The sequence below is a fragment of the Pongo abelii genome, chromosome 9 (assembly GCF_028885655.2).
Source record: "Pongo abelii isolate AG06213 chromosome 9, NHGRI_mPonAbe1-v2.0_pri, whole genome shotgun sequence".
In the NCBI taxonomy this organism is placed as follows: Eukaryota; Metazoa; Chordata; class Mammalia; order Primates; family Hominidae; genus Pongo; species Pongo abelii.
This window is the reverse complement of record NC_071994.2, coordinates 75,166,034-75,185,633: the sequence shown is the minus strand read 5'-3', so window position 1 is coordinate 75,185,633 and position 19,600 is coordinate 75,166,034. Positions and strand designations below refer to the sequence as shown.

Below are 19,600 nucleotides of genomic sequence, written 5' to 3'. Positions count from 1 at the left end.
TATTCAAAACACAGCTCTATCACTTTTCTGTTCAAGAATCTAGTCTAACTCAATGTAAACAACCTGGGTTTAAGTTCCACCTTTTCAATTTCTGGCCATGTGGTCATCCGGGAAGTTACTCGTCTATCCAGGCCTCATTCACCTTCCTCTTAGGCCTGACTGCACTTCTGAGAACAGCTGTCTGGGATCTCAACTTCTGAAAAAACGGTGGAGTAATCCAGCTCAGCCTCCACAAAGCCCTGTGACTCAAAAAAAAAAAAAAACTCCCTGGGCATGCGGAAGAGGTATTCCTCTTCTGAGGACCCCAAGGGAGGCCAATAACCCTCCCTGTAGATGGTCTGAACAGAGCAGGAAGGTTCATGTGTGGTGGTGGGGTGCACTGCTTAGATAAGCACCCTCACTGGCAGATAAGGAAGCCGAGCTCACCTAGCCTGTTAAGGAGTAGGCAAAGTGGACTGGCACCCAGAGATCCTGACTCCCAGACAAGGGCTTCCTCTATGGCCACTCCTGCCTCTTCTACTTTTCCTCGTGCTTATTATCCTGCATCTGTTTCTTTTTTAAAATAACCCATAGAACGCCTCCCGACGCAGATTCTAGTCCTGCTGTGTAACCTTCAGAAAGGCTTCCCTCTATGGGCACTTGCCTCCCCGTCTGTGAAACGGGGGCCTCGGCCTTAACGTTCTCTCGGCTCCCTCTCAGCGCAGAGTCAGTGATGTTTGACTTGAATGCCCTGCAGTAGAGTGCCGCCGTTTCCTTTGCAGAGCAACTGCCTTTCCGCCCTACAATCGCAATGGCCTGGCACCTGCGGCCAGCCGCAAAGCGACTTGTCCTTGCTCGCCTCTCTCGCGCACATCTAGCTGGTAGGGAGAGTAGGGTGTTGAGGGGCTGAGAGGAAGAAAACGCCGGAATTCTCGTATCCCACAGGCATGCTGCCCCCCTCCCCACTGCAAACGTTTCCCTGCGAGCGTCGTCCACACACACACACACACGTCCCCCGACACACACACACACACACCCCCCCCCCCCCCCCCGCAAAGGCAGGCAGGAGGCGGGGGCGGCCTGTGCGCGTGCGTCGGCGCGGAGCCCTCTCCCGCCCACGTGCGCGCCCCCGAGCGGAGACGCGCGCCGGGGCGAGCTGGCGGGAAAGCGCGCGGGAAGCCCCCGGCTGGCTCCTAGCGTGGGGGAGGGAGGCCAGGAGGCGTCTGGAACGTGCCACTCTCGGAGAGAAAGGGGGGATTTTCGCGTGGCGCTGGCGTTTCTACACCTCCCACCCGCCGACCAATCCGTTAGCTTCCCCTGCCGCGGTACGAAGCCCCGCGCCGTGGCCTCGCTTCCTCCTGGCAGCCCGGACCAGCCCCTCGAACCCCGCTCTGGACAGAGCCGTTCCCTCAGCATCCGGAGCGGGGCGCTGCGCCGCGCGGCGAGGCCGGAAATTCCCGCGGCCTGAGTGGTGGAGCCCTAGCGGGGAGAGCGGCGCCACCTTCCTCCTCCCGGGCGGGCGGGGGCGTTAGGCCCAGCGAGGGCCGGGCCGCCTGAGTGGGTGGGGTGGAGGCCGCTGCGTCCGCCGGGAGCGGCGGCGCAGGCGGCCGACCGGGAGCGCGGACAACGCGGCTGCGGCTCACCCGCCGCCCGGCCGGCTGAGACCCTCGCGCCCCTGCTCCCGGGGCCCCCGCCCCCTCGCTGTCTCCGCCTCCTTCCTCACACACCCCCGGGCCGCCCGGGCCCCAAGCCTTCACGGCGCTCCTCCCCCTTCTCCTCACACTCGCTCTCAGGCCGGGGTCCTTCTGCCGCCCGCTGGCCTGCTCCCTCCGGGGCAAGTCCTGCTTCTTAAGCGCTCCTTTCACACACGCGCGCGGTCGCTGGGCCGTCCCTCCTCCTCCTCCTGGTCCTTGCTAACGCTACCGTCGGGGAGGATTGATGTCCTTTCAGCATCATGCAGCCGCCGCCGAGGAAGGTAAGGGCGCAGCTGGGGGGCTTTGGGGTTCGGAGAGATGCGTACGGGGAACGCGGCTGGGGCGACCGCTGCGCCCCCTCCCCCTCCCGTAAGGTGCCGTGACCGCCCTCGTCTTGGGCTTGTCACCGACTTGCTGCCGGCTCCAGGTGGGGGGCGCGCGTGTGAGTTGCCTTTCCGACAGAGCGGCCGCCGGGGCTCGTCCGTCCTTTACGCAGGAGACCCCCAGACATTTCACAAGAGTTTCGGGTGTGCATTTGTGTGTGTGCGCGCGCATGGCAATGCTGCCCGCTGCAAAGTGCATTCTCGGGGCTGCACCGAGGGGGAGGCGGGGACGCCCCTGCAGCTTTGCAGAGCCTTGTGCGTGTGTGATTGTTTAGTCTGCACCAGCTTTGAGCCCTCCAGCCGCTTGTCGCCAGCCCCGCCCGTTTGCAAATTTGCGGGGGATTTGTTTCTAACCTAGCCTTAGGGTTTGGCCTGCTTTTCCCACGGGGCGGCCGAAAAGAAGTTGGAATAGTCACCGCCTCCCCACCCCAAGGGAAAACAAATTAAGGATTGACGGGTCCTGCCTCGTCCCCGGCTGAGGGGCGAGGAGGCTGTCGTGCTGTCTTCAGAAAAGCGAGGACCAGGCCCGGGAGGTGCGTGGCGTGTGCACTGCGATCCGGGGTTGGATGACCAGGGTGGGAGTGACGGATGCACCCGGCTTGTCATCAGCCTCCCCGCTGCGCCCTTCCCCAGCTTTCCCAGGGACCGAGGCTGTGTCCTTGTCTTTTTAATCCTACAGATGGATACTGAATGTCTACTCTGGGCACTGGGTGGATGAGGCCGTTCTGTTCTCCCCTCGTGGGCAAACATTTGCCTAACGCCTAACTCACCCGTGTCTGCTGCCACTGCTTTCTCTCTTTCCTAATCCGGGTTTCTCCATTTAAGTGAGTCCTTTTCTTTCGAACATGTACCCCCACCCCTCCGGGTGGTCACACTGCTGAGGCCGAGATTCCAGACTGACTGTAACTTCGAACCCTGGGGCCCCGGCCTGGCGGGCGAGGCTCTCTGGCCAGCAGGCATTTGCTGTTCTCGCTGTTTGAAGTGGAGCCTCCACGGGGATCGGCTTGCCGGGGTAGTTTAAAAGCACTGCATATGCTGGAAGGTCACTTTTGCTTTCTCCTTTGTGAGAAAGAGATTGTGATTTGATGCGCTGTCAGCAAGTCGAGGGCATCATTCTGAGACAGTGTGCTTTTTCGCAGCCATTATGGAGTAATTTATGTAGTCGATTCAGGCATATTATCATGATTGTGTAAATATTGGTCATTGGGTATCAGGCACTCTTAGGCTCCCAGCCCCCATCCACACTCTGCTCACCTCTCCTGGTGGTTAATGTCTTTGAATCTTTTTTAGAAATAGAAGACAGGCTCTTTTAAAACTGTAGGAAGACCTAGACATGGATTGAGCTTGTGCATGAAATGGAATGACTGGCAGTTTATTTTGCACGTCTTTAGTTTGTAATATTTATAGTCTTGTCTTTTCATTCAACCTCTGATCAGGCTATTTGGCTTTAATTTTTCATTAAATAAGTATCTTCAATAAATAAAACTAGATGGCGAATATTGGATTTATGGCCTTCAGGGGAGAGGCGAGCAAGAGACATATTCTGACAGATGTATTTTTCTTAAGCAATTTTTTGGGTTAAATTTGTAAAAAGACCCTCATAAATATATGGTATATTTTAGGTGAAAGTTACACAAGAACTGAAAAACATTCAAGTTGAGCAGATGACAAAACTTCAAGCCAAACATCAAGCAGAATGTGATTTGCTTGAAGATATGAGGTAAGGCTATAGTAAATAGTTCAAGGACTTCTGTTTCTCTGTTTCAAAGAACCTTTGAGTTACCAAGCCCCAGGAATTGATGATGGAATTTCCTTTTGGATTTCCTGCTTTAAGGCTGTTAGAACTTTGACTCAGCTGGAAATTAGAACTGGAACTAACACAATACAAACTTTTTCCTTCAGTGGGGGACCTATAATGCACACATAGTATTCAGAAAAAACAAGGACCTTAAAAGTCTTACTAGTCAAATTATAATAATTAAAGATTCTTGTTTAAATAATCTTTGCACGGAATTGTAACAATCATTTTATTGACCTTAACAGTTTTACACAGTTAGATTTTTAAACCAACACTTGTGGTTAATGGTTAATATCTGGGAGTGAGCCAGTCAACCCCAGATGGTTATATGCTCTCACTAGGTTAGAACATGACAAATACAACTTTGTCTTTGAGTGCCAAATTTAGTGAGAAGTGTGTTTATCATATTTTATTTTATTATTGAGGTTACTCATATTCATAATCAAGATAACTTTGAATAGCTAAGACATCTTGCTAATATTGTGAAAATCAGTATCTTTCTTACTAGAGGGATGGATGACTTATTTTAATGAAAGAAATACCACTTATTTAACAATCTTGTAATACAGACTGACAGTTCAACAGAGATTTTCGTCAAGAATGGAAGATGATTTGTGTGGTGGAGCAAGAGTGGCTGCAATTCTTATTTCCCTTTTATAATACATTTATCAAATTGGAATTGGGTCTGTGAGCCTCATCAGTTACCTAGTTTTCTGGTGGTACACTAACTTCGTGTTGGTTTCATGAAAAATATTAACTCTGGTGTTATGATAAAATTGTGTGTTTGGATTGCTGTTTGTAGCCCAAAGATTTTAGTTTTAAGAATTTCCTTTTTTCCTCTCCTATATTTAGGCACTGTAAGCATTTCTGCTGTATACCTGTCTTCAGGGTTTCTGACTAAGGCATATAAATCTATTCTCATCCAACCTGGATATATCAAGATTGTTGTTTTCTGACTGAAAAGTACAATTTTAATTCTGTATTTGTCTTCCTTCCCTTATTATAACCATAAGAAAATATTTAGACTTAAAAATTCCTATGCGAGGCCGTGCGCGGTCACTGACACCTGTAATCCCAGCACTTTGGCAGGCTGAGGCGGGCAGATCACCTGAGGTCAGGAGTTCGAGACCAGCCTGGCCAACGTGGTGAAACCCTGTCTCTACTAAAAATACAAAAATTAACGAGGCATGGTGGCGTGTGCCTGTAGTCCTAGCTACTCAGGAGGCTGAGGCAGAAGAATTGCTTGAACCCAGTAGGCGGAGGTTGCAGTGAGCCGAGATGGCACCACTGCACTCCAGCCTGGGCAACAGAGTGAGACCCTGTCTCAAAAAAAAAAAAAAAAAAAAATTCCTGTGCGAGATATCTGAAACTCTTGACATGGTTAAAAATGTAAGGTTTTTTAACTTATTAAGCAAACTAAGAAATATCTGGATGAAGAAAGTAATAAATTTTCAGAAGCAGTTCAGGAAGGCAGAATTAGTGTGTAAGTGAAGATCCCGTATGGGGTATGGGTGGTCAGTGGTTGTAATAATTTCTGTTGATTGTGTCTTCTAAAGACTTCTTGATTGCGTTTTGTCTCCATTTTTCCCCTATTGTCTGTAGCTTGGTGCAGGAGCTTATGGTCAAGAATATGGACACTGCAGTCAGACAGTCCTGAGTTTGTGTCCTGATATCTGTGCTGACTTGTGGAAAATGAATTAATCTTTATAAACTTAATTTTTCTTAGTTGTAAAATGGGGCAATAATGGCTTCTGTTGCCCAAGGTTGTATTGATCAAATGACAATGCATGTGAGATGTGGCACACATCTAAGCCAAGTTGATATAGTCTGTTGCTCCTGTTGCTGTTGCTTAGTTTGTATTATTGCTGATCCATCACATTTTGCTTGCAATATACTACTATCCTAATTATTGCAGTAGTGTCCCTTATATCTTCCATCTCCCATCTCTTCTTTTAAATATGTCTTCCACATTACCACCAGTTAGCTTTCTAAAAACATTATTATAGATCACTCCTCTGTGGCCTTCTGGATAAAGGTCAAACACTTTGTCATAGTATATATGGTTCTCTGCAACCCAGCGGCAAGCTTCCGTTCCTGGCTTAGTTGCTACCATTTCATGCCCATGCATCCTTCCTTTTCGCCCCGCTCTGGTCACTCGGGGTGTCAGGTTGTTTAACTGTGCAGTCTACATTCATGCCCCTGTGTATGCTGTTGTCTTTGCCTGTTGGTACCCTTCCTCCCACTTTTTCACCTGACAAATTCTTGATTACCAATAACTGCAAGTTCTTTGTTCTCTGTGATCTCAAAGGATTTTGATTTTGCACATGGTTCTGGCATCCTCCCTCAGGTGAGGTCTTTGAAGTTATGGGCTATTATTCATTTTTGTATCTTTATACCCTTGTTGTCAAATGAATGTAACTGGCTATATTTAAATGTATCTTATTTTTTCTTGGGTGAGATACTGTATACACCCTGTAGGGGGGCTATAGGGGCCTCTGTTGAGCTTGTGTTATATACTTTGGTTCACGTGATCACTTTAATTACACTATCTTGTTTGTTGTAGAGTATATAATATGTAAAGACAGAGATTGTTGGTGCTCCAAGGATTAACAGGTTATTTTTTTAAAGGAGTTAGTGTGTTCTTCTATCTATATTAACTTAATAGAATGAATCCTTTCATTCCCATAGAGTTGTGAATAGGATACCGTATTACCTACCAAAACAAGAGTTTAGGTTTCTGATTTGCTTTTTTTTTTCAAAGACAATATTGAAAAAGTTGAAACTTGCCTCCTCTTGGTATTCATGATAACTTCAGTTGCCTGAGGAAAGAGGTGATCTGGCTTCTCTTGTCTGCCCTAGTAAGTGGAATGATTTTTTAAAAATTCATTGGAAATCTCTGAACTTGAGTGTTTTTTTGTTTGTTTTTGAGACAAAGTCTCGCTCTGTTGGCTAGGCTGGAGTGCAGTGATGCAATCTCAGCTCACTGCAACCTCCGCCTCCTGGGTACAAGCAGTTCACCTGCCTCAGCCTCCCTAGTAGCTGCCACCATGCCTGCCACCACGCCTGGCTAATTTTTTTGTATTGTTAGTAGAGACCGGGTTTCACCATGTTGGCCAGGCTGCTTTTGAACTCCTGACCTCAAGTGTTCACCCGCCTCGGCCTCCCAAAGTGCTAGGATTACAGGCATGAGCCACTGTGCCCGGCCTGAACTTGGGTTTTTATATGAATTAAGTTGTAAAGGATCTTACTTGCTTTTCCTCTTTTGAGACTAGTGCTCCTTCTCACCAGTGCCCCCTGCCAACTTTAGGCTCAATTTAAGTTAGTATGAATTCACTTAGAAAAGTACAAATAGCTTTTTATTCTTAAAGAAATTAGTAGTAGATAATTTTTTTTTTTATTATTAAATTTGAGGCAGTCTCACTCTGTTGCCCAGGCTGGAATGCAGTGGTGTGATCTCTGCTTACTGCAGCCTCTCCTCTCGGGCTCAAGCGATCCTCCCATCTCATCCTCCAGGGTAGCTGAGACTCCAGGTGCGCGGCTAATTTTTGTATTTTTTGTAGAGATGGGGTCTTACCATGTTACTCAGGCTGGTCTTGAACTTCTGGGCTCAAGCAATCCTACCGTCAGGCCACTGTGCCCAGCCTGAGAAAATGTCAAAAGTTTTTATAACATTGAAAACAGTTAAAAAAAAATACACAGTACATTAGACTGTAAATAGAATTGTATGCTAAATTTTGTCTAGTTCTTCCCCCTTACGTCCCTTCTTTTTTCTTTCTTTCGTTTTTTTTTTTTTTTTCTTAAGACAAGAGTCTTGCTCTGTTGCCCAGGCTGGAATGCAGTAGTGTGATCTTAGCTCACTGTGTCCTTGTCCTCCTGGGTTCAGGTGATCCTCCTGCCTCAGCCTCCCAAGTACCTAGGACTATAGGCACGTGCCACCATGCCTGGCTTATTTTAAACATTTTATAGAGACAGGGTTTGTTTGTTGCCCAGGCTTGTCTTGAACTCCTGGGCTCAAGTGATTCTCCCACTCGGCCTCCCAAAGTGCTGGGATTACAGAAATGAGCCACTACTGCTGCAACCCACCCCTTAATCCCCAGTTCTTATCTTTTGGAATTTCGAGGGGAGGAGACCAATTATGATAGTTTTTCTCCTTTGTTCTCCTCCCCTTCTTCAGTTCGTTTGTTCTGCGAATGGCGTTTGGAAGCTAGTATTTGGGAGTGAAGTATGAGATGAAAAGACAACTAATTTGTTGTTAATCAGGGACATTCCATGCTTTGGGGAGGTTTTATACTGATGTGTTTCCTGTTGACTTTTGCTATCAGCAGTAGACAAGTAGAGTCTACTTTCTTTTTAGTTTATTATTATATTTTTTTCTCTTTGCTTTTTAAGAACACTTAAAATAAGTTTCTACATACTAGAGTCTGTGTACTTTTCTTCTTAGGATTGTTTATCCTATGCTGTGCTGAGTAGAGTTAGTTAAGAAAAATTTTTTGCAGTGACCCAGAATATAAAGAACTGCCTTCTTAGAAGACATTTTAAGGAGGTCTATAATATGGAAAAATTACTGAATTTTAGTCAGGTGGATATTATCATGTTTGTTCATTTTATAGATGAAAGTGGAAACTGAGGCACAGTGAAATGAAGTGAATTATATTGGTGAGGACTCTAAGCTATTTGTCCTGATTTCCATACGACTGTACTCTCCCCTGTATCTGTGTTTCCCAAGCTTTTAACCAAGGAACTCATCATGAGTCCAGTTGTAAAACATATTTTGCCTATCAAAAAGTATAATATAGTATCAGGAGGCTGGGTGCGGTGGCTCATGCCTGTGATCCCAGCACTTTGGGAGGCCAAGGCAGGTGGATCACTTGAGGTCAGGAGTTCGAGACCAGCCTGGCCAACGTGGTGAAACCCTGTCTCTACTAAACATATAAAAATTAGGTGGGCATGGTGGCGCACACCTATAATCCTGGCTACTCTAGCTACTTGGGAGGCTGAGGCAGGAGAATCACTTGAACCTGGGAGGTGGAGGTTGCAGTGAGTGGAGATAGTGCCACAGCACTCCAGTCTGAGCGACAGAGTTAGACTCTGTCTCAAAAAAAACCAAAAACCAAAAAACAAAACCCCCCCAAAAAACAGTATATTATCGGGGAATAATTTGTTTTCTTATTTTTTGATACATTGAGCTGTCAATCAGCTCCAAATCACTATTTTAAAAACCGTTAACGTGAGTTTCACCAAAGTCAAAGACACTTAAAAAACTTTATTCCAGAGAAGGCTGAATATGTGATTTCTTATAGATGTTCTGAAGAATTGAAACTGGCACAAGAAGCACCTGTCCTGCCTTTGCAGACACCTGGTGGTCTAGAGACCTCAAGTGAGGAATTACTGTACTGTATGTTACTTTCTCTGAAGTGTAGATTCCCAGGAGTCATGGGAGATTGGATTCCGAGGTCTGTTTATGGATGTTCTGAGACTTTTTTTTTTTTTTTGAGACAGGGTCTCGCTCTGTCACCCAAGCTGGAGCACAGTGGTGTGATCACGGCTCACTGCAGCCTCAGCCTCTCAGACTTAAGTGATCCTTCTACCTCAACCTCCTGAGTAGCTGGGACCACAGGCATGCACCACCATGCCTGGCTAATTTTGTATTTTTTGTAGAGACAGGGTTTCACTATGTTGCCCCAGCTGGTCTCAAACTCCTGGGCTCAAGTGATCCTCCCACCTTGACCTCCCAAAGTGTTGGGGTTACAGGCATGAGCCACTGTGCATGGTGCTGAGACTTTTTTTCAGTGTCTCGGAGACTGTTGTATCTAGAAAGAGATCTTAGAGGTAATCTAATCTGGTCTAGAGTTTTTTTTTTTAAGGCTTTATTTATATACAATGTACATATCATGTAAGTTACATGATGTGACTGTATATCATATATGATTACATATCCCATTTAAAGTGTACCATTCAACGTTTTTTTTTTTTTCCATAGGGTTGTACAATAGTCATGCCAATTTAAAATGTTTTAGTTCCCCCTAAAAGAAACTTGGTACCCATTAGCAGTCACTCCCCATAACCCTCTCCAGCCTTAAGCAACCACTTATCTACTTTCTGTCTCTATAGAAGTGGAATCTTGCGACTGGTTTCTTTTGGCATAATGGTTCCTTTTTTTTTTTGAGACGGAGTTTCTCTGTGTCACCCCGACTGGAGTGCAGTGGCGCGATCCCGGCTCATTGCAACCTCTCCCTCCTGAGTTCATGCAATTCTGCCTCAGCCTCCTGAGTAGCTGGGATTACAGGTGCCCGCCACCGTGCCCAGCTAATTTTTCAATTTTTAGTAGAGATGGGGTTTTGCCATCTCAAAGCCTCAGTGAGGTTTAGCAGAGATGGGGTTTGGCCATCTCCTGACCTCAAGTGATCCACCTGCCTTGGCCTTCTAAAGTGCTGGGATTACAGGCGTGAGCCACTGTGCCCAGCCTGGTGTAATGTTTTCAAGATTCATCAGGTTGTAGTATCATTACTTCATTCGTTTTTATTGCCAAATAATACCCCATTGTATGGATATGCCACATTTTATTAATCCCTTCATCAGTTGACAGAGATATGGGTTGTTTCTACTTTTTACTGTTATTAATAATGCTGCTATGAACATTTCATGTACAAGTTTTTGTATGGATATGTGTTTTTCTCTTGGATATATACCTAAAAATGGAATGTCTGGGTCATATGATAACTCTATGTTTAACTTTTTGAGGAACTTTCAAACTGTTTTCCAAAATAGCTGCTCCATTTTATATTCCCACCAGCAATAATACATGATGGGTCCTATTTCTCCACGTCATGGCCAGTGCATGTTATTGTCTGTCTTTTTGATTATAGACATTCTAGTGGATGTGAAGTGATATTGTAAGTGGCTTTGACCTGCATTTTTCTAGCAACTTATGATGGTGAGCATTTTTTCATATGCTTATTGGCCATTTGTGTATCTTCTTTGAAGAAATGTCTGTTCAAGTACTTTGCCCATTTAAAAATTGTTTTTATTGAATTTTAAGAGTTCTTTATAACATATATGATTTGCAAATATATGCAGTATTTTTTTCCCATTCTATGGAAGAATCACCCGAGGTTTTTTTTTTTTTTTTTTTTTTCTGATACCGTTTCATTCTGTCACCCAGACTGGAGTACAGGGGCATGATCATGGCTCACTGCAATCTCTGCCTTCTGGGATCAAGCAATCTTCTCACCCCAGCCTCTGGAGTAGCTAGGACTACAGGTGCACACCACCATGCCCAGCTAATTTTTGTATTTTTTTGTAGAGATGGGGTTTTGCCATGTTGTCCAGGCTGGTCTCAAACTCCTGGGCTCAAGCAATCCACCTGCCTCAGCCTGCCAAAGTGCTGGGATTACAGGCGTGAGCCACAGTGCCTGTCTTCACCTGAGTTTTTTATGTGCACTTAATTTTGAGAACCACTGGTAATGGAAACAAGAACTTTGAAGGTAGGCCGTAGATTGAAACCCAGCTCTGCTGCTTATTAGCTGGGTAATCTTGGACAAGTGGCTTAGCTTTTCTGAGCTTCAGTATTTTGTATGTGTGAAACAAGATTAATATTGACCTTTTTGCTTTTCTGTGAAAGTAAAATGAGACAGGTGAAATGCCAAGAATGGTAGGTGTTTAGCATTGGTAGCTACTGTTATTAGTGGAAAATTGAAGTCCAGGAAGAATGTTGTCTTATTCAAGGTACAAAAGGAAGTTATTGTGTTTCATGAATTATAAGAAGCACATTGTTTTACATTCTTACATTTCTGAAATCAAGATGCATCTTATGGCTCTTATTAGGCTGTGATGCAGTTGTCATTGCCTCTTCATGCATAGAACTTGCAGGATGGGTATCAGCAAGCTTGTAAGAAAATCCCAGAGACAATGGTTGGAATACAAATGTTGGATCACCTGGGCTTTTGATAGCATGGAGGATGGTAATTTGTGGAAATATATGGATATCAGTGACTGATTCAAAAAAATGAGAAGAGTTCGACTCTGAACGTGACCCATTTATGCACCAGTGTATTTCATTTATCTTTTTTTATTATGCATATGCTAAACTCTGACTAAATAAGTTTAAAAGAACTCTTTTAATAAGTATAAATGAAAATTCTAAGTAACGGTATTGTGTTAATTGGCAGCATTTTTTCTTAGCAGAATATAAAATAATGTGTCTTGCAGTTAATGGTGTTCTTATTTTTTAAATTAAAAAAAATTTTTTTTTTTTGAGACATAGTCTTGGTTTGTTGCCTAGACCGGAGTGCAGTGGTGCGATCTTGGCTTACTGCAACCTCTCCCTTCCAGACTCAAGCGATCCTTGTGCCTCAGCCTCCCAAGTAGCTGGGATTACAGCTGTGTGCCGCCATGCCCAGATAATTTTTGTAGTAATTTTTATTTTTATTTTTTTTGAGACGGAGTCTCACTCTGTCGCCCAGGCTGGAGTACAGTGGCGCTATCTTGGCTCACTGCAAATCCGCCTTCTGGTTTCACGCCATTCTCCTGCCTCAGCCTCCTGAGTAGGTGGGACTACAGGTGCCCGCCACCACGCCCGGCTAATTTTTTTTTTTTTTTTGTACTTTTAGTAGAGACGGGGTTTCACCGTGTTAGCCAGATGGTCTCGATCTCCTGACCTTGTAATCCACCTGCCTTGGCCTCCCAAAGTGCTGGGATTACAGGTGTGAGCCACTGCGCCCGGCCTAATTTTTGTAGTTTTTATAGAGATGGGATTTCGTTATTTGGTTAGGGCTGGTCTCCAACTCCTGGTCTCAAGTAATCTGCCTGCCTCGAGCTCCCAAAGTGCTGGGATTACAGGCGTGAACCACCATGCCCAGCCCTCAGTGATGTTTTAGATATGATGAAAACTGGAAGTAGCAGATCAGGTACTGAACTCAGGTATTTAAAAATTCATTCAGCAATCATAGTTGCTTCTCAATTAGTGTTCTTTCAAATTAGAACTTAAAATGTTGTAAATCTTGAGAGGGAGAATTTTTGAAAAACTGAGAGCTGCAAGAAAAAAGATCAAGTAGGGCTACACTTAAATAACATTTCTTTAAGAGAGGGAGAAAAAGATTATCTGATTTTAAAATTAATAAAAGGTAACATGTAACTTCAAATGACTAAATAAAATTTAAATGTAAATATATACTTCCATATTATGGTCAGTTATGTTGGGGAGAATAAGAAGGAGATGCTAACTAGGCAGAGAAGGAAATATAGTTTGAGAGGGTCTGTTTAATTAAACTTTTTTTGTCACAGACCACTGTGTACTTGAAATTGAAAGAATTAGGGTTTTGGTAATACCTCTTCCTATTGGTGACTCTTGGTTTATTAGCTCCTAAGCCATTATTCAGAAATCTTTACCTGCTCCTAAAATTTAAAGATTCTTTTCTGAGTGGGACAGCCATTGCAGCCCACTGCAGGTGAAGATATTTTATGATTCATAGACATGAATAGAGGATACTCTCCTGAACTTGATGGTGTTAAACTAAGGACTAATAATGAAAGTTACTTATCTCTAGGGTTAAGAATAGAAGTGTTAGTCTGGCACCATAACATGTGCCTGTAGTCCTTGCTAAGGCAAGAGGATCTGCTTGAGCCCAGGAGCTCGAGGCTACAGTGAGCTATGATAGTACTTGTGAGTAGCCACTACACTCCAGCCTGGACAACTTAGCAAGACCTTATCTCTAAGAAAAAAGTATTGAATATTTTTTGTGTATACTTTACCTTCCCCTGGTCTTTTTAGCCACACCCAGGTATATAAATATAAGAGATTATGGGCCAGGCGCGGTGGCTCACACCTGTAATCCCAGCACTTTGGGAGGCCAAGGCGGGCGGATCACGAGATCAGGAGATCGAGACCATCCTGGCTAACATGGTGAAACCCCGTCTCTACTAAAAAAAATTAGCTGGGTGTGGTGGCGGTTGCCTGTAGTCCCAGCTACCCGGCGGGGCTAAGGCAGGAGAATGACGTGAACCCGGGAGGCAGAGCTTGCAGTGAGTGAGCCTAGATCACACCATTGCACTCCAGCCTGGGCGACAAAGCGAGACTCCGTCTCAAAAACAAAAAAAAAGATTATGAAGGTAATCTGTGTGGTAGCATAGGTGTGATATACCGGAACAAGTGCTAGTTTAGAGCAGTGGTCCCCAACTCTTTTTCGCACCAGGGACCGGTTTCCTGGAAGACAGTTTTCCCATGGACTGTGGGTGGGGTCAGGGGGATGGTTTTGTGATGATTCAAGTGCATTACATTTATTGTGCACTTTATTCCTATTATTGTTACATTGTAATATATAATGAAACAATTATGCAACCCAATATACTGTAGAATCAGTGGGAGGCTGAGCTTGTTTTTCTGCAACTAGACGGTCCCATCTAGGGTTGGTGGGAGACAGTGACAGATCATCAGGCATTAGATTCTCATGAGAAGCATGCAACCTAGATCCCTTGCATGTGCAGTTCACAATAGGGTTCATGCTATGAGAATCTAATGCTGCTGCTGATCTGACAGGAGGTGGAGCTCAGGTGGCAATGTGAGCAATGGGGGGCGGCTGTAAATATGGACGAAGCTTGGCCTGCTTGCCCGCCACTCACCTCCTGTTGTGTGTCCCAGTTCCTAACGGGCCACAGACCGTTAGTGGTCCGTGGCCTGGGGGTTGGGGACCCCTGGTTTAGAGGCATGCAACCTGGGTATCAATTCTAGTTCACAGATTATGGCGCCCAGCCGTAATTTGTTTTGTAATTGAGAACATCAATTTAGAAATTAGAGTCTCTGGCCAGGCGCGGTGGCTCATGCCTGTAATCCCAGCACTTTGGGAGGCCGAGGTGGGCAGATCAAGAAGTCAGGAGATCGAGACCATCCTGGCCAACATGGTGAAATCTCGTCTCTACTAAAAATACAAAAAATTAGCCAGGCGTGGTGGCACATGCCTGTAGTCCCAGCTACTGGGGAGGCTAAGGCAGGAGAATCGCTTGAACCCGGGAGGCAGAGGTTGCAGTGAGCCAAGATCACACCACTGCACTCCAGCCTGGGCACCAGAGCGAGACTCTGTCTCAAAAAAAAAATAAAAAAAATAAAAATAAAAAGAAATTATAGACTGACTTATTCTTTAAAGAGTAACCTGTGGGTTGAAACCTGAAATTAACCTCAAAGAAAAACTGCTCCACTGATGCTACAGAATCTTTCACCACGGTTAGTAGTCCTAGGTACCTTCCATCTTTCTGTATGTTGGTAATGATTCTCCTCGTGATTGCTGGATAGTTTCTGCAACTCCAAGTACTATATTTTCATATAACAACTTCAGGTGGAAGAAGAAGAGAGCAGGACAATTTCTCCTTATGCAAATTTTTCCTACCTTTCTCCCTCCTTCCCCCATCTCTGTTTCCTTCCTTTTTTCTTTTGTTCCACTAGGGAAGAAATTTTTACCAGAAATTATCTCAATAGACTTCCCCTTATATTTCATTATCTGTGTTTGCGTCATATGCTTGAACATGCCTAGCTGCCGAGGAGGCTGGGAATGTGATCTTCTTGGAGGTGGGTCCTTGCCAACAAACAAAAAAGGTAGTGGTGGCAGTAATGTAGCTTTTGCCACATTATTATTTTGCCTGATTTGCTGCAGGGACCCATTTCCAGTTTACTCCTAGAGGTTCCCATAAAAGTATTAAAAAATGCATTGGAGTTAGATTATGAGAGCTGTCACTGGAACTCCAGTTGTCCCAAGCTGACTGGTAATTAGAGACTCCATAGAAATTATTTGTATTCCCTCTTCCCAATTCCTTTTGAATTAAGTATGTCGGGTTAGGAGTAGGTTTTTGTATTTTGGCCTCTTGGGATTCTCCTCCCAATCTTAACACTTCAGTCTTCTGATAATTTGGAGAAATGGTGGTCTAAGGGTCCGCAGGCAATTGTGTTCTCATTGAACCTTTTTTTTTTTTTTGAGATGGTCTTGTTCTGTTGCCCAGGCTGGAGTACAGTGGTGTGATCTCACAACACCTGGCTAATTTTTTGTATTTTTAGTAGAGACGGTGCTTCACTATGTTGGCCAGGCTGGTCTCAAACTCTTAACCTTGACCTCAGGTGATTCCCGCCCCCCACAACCCCCCCAAAGTGTTGGGATTACAGGCTTGAGTAACCGCACCCAGCTGTGAACTTCTTTTTACTTCTCAGGTGAAGGCATTAGTGAAGTGCCTAAATTTAAAGGAGGGAAGGCCATATAAAGAGTTTTAATCACCCTTAGCTGAATAATTTGCCCCTTAATAATTGATGATTGGCAATTTACTCTTGAGGGTATCAAGTCTGAAGCTGTTTATCTGAGGAGGCCCGTAGGTTGATGGTTTTCTTTGTAAATTCTCCAGATGTTCATTTGAGCCCCACAGATGCCATTCTATGTTGTTGGTATCAGTCTTCAGGGGTGATCTGATGCATAAGCAGGAGTTAGTTTTGTAAGTCTGGCTCGTGTTCTTGGCTTTTCAGTAACTAATTTGGGATCTAGGCACAGAAACTTGTAACCCTGTCCTTTGTCCCACTGCTGCAGATGTTCTGTCAGTGTTGATCAGGAGTAATTTATGGAACCTTAGCTGGTATTTTTGTTAATTTCATTTTGTTGTGTCCTTTCAATATTCCTTGATCGTGCTTTGTTTCAACATTCCATTTGACCTTTTTGGCATTCATGTGGGAATCCTTTGTCATCCAGATGTTTTCTGTTTTGTGAGCTTTGAAATAATCCCAATTTAATAAGAAAATGTTATTTCTGGTGTTATGAAAAGTGTTACCATGTCTGTGGTTCTACAGAAACAAGTTGGAGTATATATTATATATGTCTCCTGATTGTATTTTAGTGATAATTGTTTTTCCTCTTACTGGTGATTGGAGGATGGGAGCAAGGGACAGAGACTTTTTTTGTTGTTTGCTTTTGAGACAGAGTCTTATTCCATCGCCCGGCTGGAGCACAGTGCTGCAATCTCGGCTCACTGCAACCTCTGCCTCCCGTGTTCAAGCAATTCTTGTGCCTTGGCCTCCTGAGTAGCTAGGATTACAGGTGTGCAATACAATACTTGGCAAATTTTTTTATTTTTCATAAAGATAGGGTTTTGCCATGTTGGCCAGGCTGGTCTTGGACTTCTGACCTCAAGTGATCCACCTGCCTTGGCCTCCCAAAGTGCTGGAATTACAGACATGAACCACTGCACCCAGTCTAAGCTTTTTATTGTATGTTCTTTTTTGTGTATTTTGAATTTTAAACTATGTGAATATTATGATCAAAACTAAAATTTAATGATTCAGTAATATTGGTAAACATTTTATTGCATATCTGTTAAGCATAACAGATATTTAACAGATATTATAAAAGTTTGTATTAGTTGATGCTAAAATGCCATTTTTGGCTTTTAGTTTTTAGTGAAGCTATTTTCATTATTAATAGACTTTAAAATTTATTTCTAATATGTACAAGTATTAAGAATACTTGATTTACAAACTTTTCTTCATAAAGTGATTGGTTTCCAGTTGGTTGTAGCACAAAGTTGGGAAAACAAGCTTTATGTACTATTGTGTTCCTTTCTTTCTGTATTGTGGAATTTTTTTTTTTTTTTTTTTTTAGATGGAATCTTTCCCGGTTGCCCAGGCTGTAGTGCAGTGGCGTGATCTCAGCTCACTGCAACCTCTGCCTCCCAGGTTCAAGTGATTCTCCTGCCTCAGCCTCCCAAGTAGCTGGGATTACTGGTGCCCATGACTATGCCCGGCTAATTTTTGTATTTTTAGGAGAGATGGGATTTCACCATGTTGGGCAGCCTGGTCTCGAACTTCTGATCTTGTGATCCGCCCACCTCGGCCTCCCAAAGTGCTGGGATTACAGGCGTGAGCCACCGCACCTGGCCATGGAATTCTTTTGTCTTGAAACAAGCAAACATATTAGATAGAGTCTTGCCTAATCTCAAATTTCATTTTAGCTGCCTTTATCCAAAGGTTTTATATCATAGCCATCAATTAAAACATTGTTTCTGTTGTAAAATGTAGTTTTGCATTAGCCAACTCTCTCCATGGAAGAATTGTTTGCTCTGTTTTACTGAAAGAAGTGTTTTATATAATAGTTTTTGCATTTGTTAGCTATTCCTCTGTTTTTAAAGTGGTCATTCTAAGATATGACATTATGTGTTTTTTTTTTGTTTTGAGACAGGGTCTCACTCTGTTGTCTGGGCTAGATTATAGTGGTGCGGTCATGTGTCACTGCAGCCTTAACCCCTTGAGCTCAAACAATCCTCTTGCCTCAGCCTCCTGAGTAGCTCAGACTACAGATGTGTGCCACTATGCCTGGCTAATTTTTTAAATTCTTAGTAGAGACAGGGTCTTACTATGTCTCCCAGGCTGGTGTTGAACTGTGGAGCTCAAGCAGTCCCCCTGCTTTGGCCTCCCAAAGTGCTGGGATTATAGGCATGAGCCACCACACTCGATCTACACCATGCATTCTTAATTTATCACTGTCTACTTAGAGTTAATATTGTACCATTCCACATACGACCTTACAATGGTCTAATTACAGTTATTCCATCCCAGACTTTGTGCTGCTTATAAACCTCATAATATAATGTTAGTTTTCTTTAAACAGTTATCTTTTAAAAAGATTAAGAGAAGGAAAAAAGTCTTATATTTACTAATCCTGACTCTTCTTTCCTTCCTGAAACCAACATACAGGTTTGAGTTTCCATCTGTTATCATTTCCTTTCAGCTTAAGGAACTTCCTTCAGCATTTCTGGTGCAATTCTGCAGCTTTTGACACTTCTCTTAGCTTTCATATATCTGAAAATGTCTTTATTTCACCCTCATTTTAGGAAGATATTTTTGCTGGATATAGAATTCTGGGTTGGTCACTCCAGTGTCTTCTGGCTTTCATTATTTCTGATGAGAAGTTAGCTCTTACTTATAGACTTGTTCACATCTATGGAATGTGCTTTCCCTTGCTCTAATAGCTTTTTTCTCTTTACCTTTGGTTGCCTACAGTTTGAGTATAATGTGACTAGTATAGTGTCTGTAATTATCTTGTTTGGGGTTCATCATTCAATGGTTGATGCTTTTCATGAAACCTGGGAAACTTCTGGCCATTGTTTCCTTTTTTTTTTTTTTTTTTTTTTTTTGAGACAGAGTCTCACTCTGTTGCCCAGGCTGGAGTGCAATGGCGTAATCTCAGCTCACTGCAACCTCCGCCCCCTTGGTTCAAGTGATTCTCCTGCCTCAGCCTCTTGAGTAGCTGGGATTAGAGGCACACGCCATCATGCCCAGCTAATTTTTGTATTTTTAGTAGAGGCAGGGTTTCACCATGTTGGCCAGGCTGGTCTCGAACTCCTAACCTCTGGTGATCCACCTACCTTGGCCTCCCAAAGTGCTGGGATTACAGGTGTGAGCCACTGCGCCTGGCCCATTATTCAAATATTTTTTTCTGCCCCATTCTCTCTCTCCTTTTTTTTTTTTTTAAATTATTATTATTATACTTTAAGTTCTAGGGTACATGTGCACAATGTGCAGGTTTGTTATATATGTATACATGTGCCATATTGGTGTGCTGCACCCATTAACTCGTCATTTACATTAGGTATTTCTCCTAGTGTTATCCCTTCCCCGTCCCCCCATCCCATGACAGGCCCTGGTGTGTGATGTTCCCCATCCTGTGTCCAAGTGTTCTCATTGTTCAGTTCCCATCTATGAGTGAGAACATGCGGTGTTTGGTTTT

The 19,600-nt window shown here is 43.9% G+C and overlaps 1 protein-coding gene across 7 annotated transcripts in view; it reads left to right on the top strand.

Annotated features, from left to right (window-relative positions):
• Window positions 1–1,514: 1,514 nt before the first annotated feature.
• FCHSD2 (FCH and double SH3 domains 2) overlaps window positions 1,515–19,600 on the top strand; it is a 308,605-nt gene continuing 290,519 nt past the window's right edge. Inside the window, exons 1-2 of one of the 7 annotated variants that reach the window (XM_002822208.4) lie at window positions 1,515–1,954; window positions 3,679–3,776. In XM_002822208.4, coding sequence (XP_002822254.1) covers window positions 1,934–1,954; window positions 3,679–3,776 — 119 coding nt within the window. In that variant the 5' untranslated portion in view covers window positions 1,515–1,933. Of the gene's footprint in view, window positions 1,955–2,538; window positions 2,590–3,678; window positions 3,777–19,600 lie in introns of those variants that run through there. The other 6 variants (XM_054526013.2, XM_009246809.3, XM_024254856.3 and 3 more) reach the window with 6 other exon arrangements.